General features: G+C 40.2%; 1 protein-coding gene across 1 annotated transcript in view; it reads left to right on the forward strand.

Annotated features, from left to right (window-relative positions):
- The first annotated feature begins 2,517 nt into the window (after positions 1-2,517).
- The window catches only part of MDM1 (Mdm1 nuclear protein homolog (mouse)), a 26,041-nt gene continuing 25,645 nt past the window's right edge, over positions 2,518-2,913 (forward strand). The window contains exon 1 of the mRNA XM_009887835.1: positions 2,518-2,673. Within this exon, the coding sequence (XP_009886137.1) occupies positions 2,518-2,673 (156 nt within the window). The remainder of the gene's footprint in view (positions 2,674-2,913) is intronic.

Below are 2,913 nucleotides of genomic sequence, written 5' to 3' on the forward strand. Positions count from 1 at the left end.
ACCATTACTGAGGCGTGAAGCCAGGATATCTTTGAATTCAGATCCCTGTAAGCAATAAAATGCTGCCCTTTAATGACTGCTGGATCAGCTCTGTAACGTGAAAAAGGGATTGAAATGAGTACTAAAATTAAAGTAGTTTTAACGCTGCAGTTTCTAAATGAGTTGTAAAATAAGCTGGAACAAGTCTGCACGAGAAACGTTTGCTATTAAGAGTAAAACCATGGGACTTGAGCCAGGCCAGCTGTGCTACTGCTCCTCCTTCACTCCTGTACCAGTAGGTGCCAGAGGCTACAGTCTCTGGAGGTAGAAAACACGTTTCATTGCTCTCATTTGATTCCCTCAGGCTGACACATCCAATGGAGTTGACAGGCTCCACAGCAAGCTGTGTCTAGCCTTCTTTGGCTGGAGGGAGGATTGCTGATACATTGTGCTTTGAGTTTTGGCAGAAGAGACCATTGATGTTAAAGCAAAAGAAAAGAAAGAGACTTTAGGTTATCGACTCTTTAAGGCAAGGTTGCCTGTGGTACACAAGTTTACAAGCAGCGTGAGAAATGGGTCATAAAAAGGTCCCCATTTAGTTAGATGTAACAGACAGCTATTCACAGGCTGATGTTCAAGTGAATGTTGCTCAGGGAAAATCTAACTTTACCAAGCACTTGAAGTCAGGACTCAAGAGGGCTAGGGTCAAGAGACAGAGAAGGTCAAAGATAAGGGTGTCACGATATGCAGCTAAATGTAGTGAAGCTAATAGGCAAACAAACAACGTGAAAAGAAAAAAAACACGGGTCACAAATTATCCATTTGAAATTATACACACAAAAAATTAAAAGAATTTTCGTATGCGGTTTAACAAGAGAAACCACATCTGTTGATTCATTTGAAGAAGAACAACAAGATCTAAATCTGGAGTAAGTATCAGTGAGGCAATATAAAACACTTATATTTGCTTTATAGGAAATAAAGGAGGAACATGGCCAGCCTCTCAAGTGTTATAGAAATGTGTAGTGAGTTAAACTCAAAACTATTTAAATGTGTTATGTAGCAACACAAGCTTTAAATGCTTATTTTTTTAAACAATGGGATCCAATAAATAATACAGACCAGTTATGAGGGATGCACATTTATAATCAAAATATCCCAACTAGTTTACTTCCCAGAAAACTGGAAATAATCTTTTTTTTCTTTTCAGGACCATGAGTTTGTGAATGCGCTGTAACTTTTTCTACACATGGACCCATTTTTATGATGTCATTATTTATTCAGCACTCATATGAAAATATTCTTACCAGTCTAAGCATTTTAGCATTTCTACATATTACCTTGCATAATTGTGTGTTCAGTAATGTATATACATTGAAGTACCTAGTATACATCAGCAGTGATAAAGAGCATGAGGTAAAGATCCTAGTAGCTCAGTGGTTGACATATTTACTAAAGTGCTTCCTCCACATCAGCTATTCATATGTCTTAGCTATAAGGAGAAGATTTAAAATGCAATTTAAATCAATCAGTGCATATAGCAGAATGTGAATGCCATTGTTTCAGGACAATTTATTTTGCTTTATCTTAAAAAAAGGGAAAGACATTGTTAAGAAATGTAACATCCTGCATTTCAGGATGGTGTGGTGTTGTGTTACGTTCCTGCATTAAAGAATCAAACCCATCTACGAATCCAGACAGCCCCAAACCATCTATAAATGCATTATTATAGTTTGGTTAATTGGAAAACACTCTAAAAACATACTGAAATTATGTTTGGCCTGGTTTCCACACATATCAAAGAAGAGAGATTCCTGGGAAACCTGGAAGCTGTATTTTGAAAAAGGAGTTTGCCAGCTGGCTTTTCACATTCTGTAACAAGTTTACGCATTGCTTTAGAAAATGCACTGAACTAGACCTGATTCAACATTACGAAATAAACCATTGTAATAACAAAACAAGCTACTTTATTTGGTAGACCTAGCAGCTTCCAAGTGTAATCAGCAAGCAAATTATAACAAAATTTTTGTCTTGTTCTTGAAATTCGTTAATAAAGATGTGTGAAACTTGGAAACACTATCAATGCAGGTCATTTCCCCCCTCCCCCCCCATTTACGCTGCGAAGAACATTTTACTTTGCTCACAAGCCTTTCATTACAGAATGGTGCTCTCTCTTCTCTCGCATTGCTGGTAGAAAATTATTGCTCACCTTTTGTACAGGCTCTTTTATACAGGCTCACCTTTTACACAAGACCTAAAACTCTGCTTAAGTCAGTGGGACTGGCATCAAATCATTCCTTCCATGTCTGGCAGGGTGCTTTGCAGACACTGAGGTGACAAAGCCTTTGCTCAAGAAGCTTACGCTGCACTTGAGGCATCAGTGACCAGCAACAGGTCCTACTAAGAAGAAAAGGAGGGTCAGCGGCCATGGGCAGAAGGAGCGCAGATTGCCAAAGCCATTTTGTTTAGTATATTTATCTTACCCCTTTTTTTGCCACCCTCCGAGTTCTTAATTTGATATGGTCAAAGAGAGTCAGGATGGAGATTAGCAGTGGGAAAGCAGTCAAAAAAGCGAGCCCGGAGGGAAGATCTGAAGAAGGTGGTGGATTAAGATCTCCTGACCGTGTGGCGAGGTCGGGTGAGGTGGCAAAGGAGGATCGGCTGCTGGCGCGCCACCGCACAGGCTCCAAAAAGGTAAAGGAACTTCCTTTTTCTTTTCTCTACACGCTATTTTTGTACCAACATAATGCTGCGAGCGTGGGCATGTGTTTTTCTTTTTTTTTTTTTTCCTTAACCAGCTGTGCAATATTCCCCTGGCCTTGTGCCGCATTAGCACCAAGGGCCCCATGCCACTGACTAACAGGCCAGTGGGCGCACAGGCTTCCCTCTCATCCTTCCCCAGACACGCAGCGCTGGCGATATAATGCCATTACC

The sequence above is a fragment of the Charadrius vociferus genome, unplaced genomic scaffold, assembly GCF_000708025.1.
Source record: "Charadrius vociferus isolate BGI_N301 unplaced genomic scaffold, ASM70802v2 scaffold125, whole genome shotgun sequence".
Lineage (NCBI taxonomy): Eukaryota > Metazoa > Chordata > Aves > Charadriiformes > Charadriidae > Charadrius > Charadrius vociferus.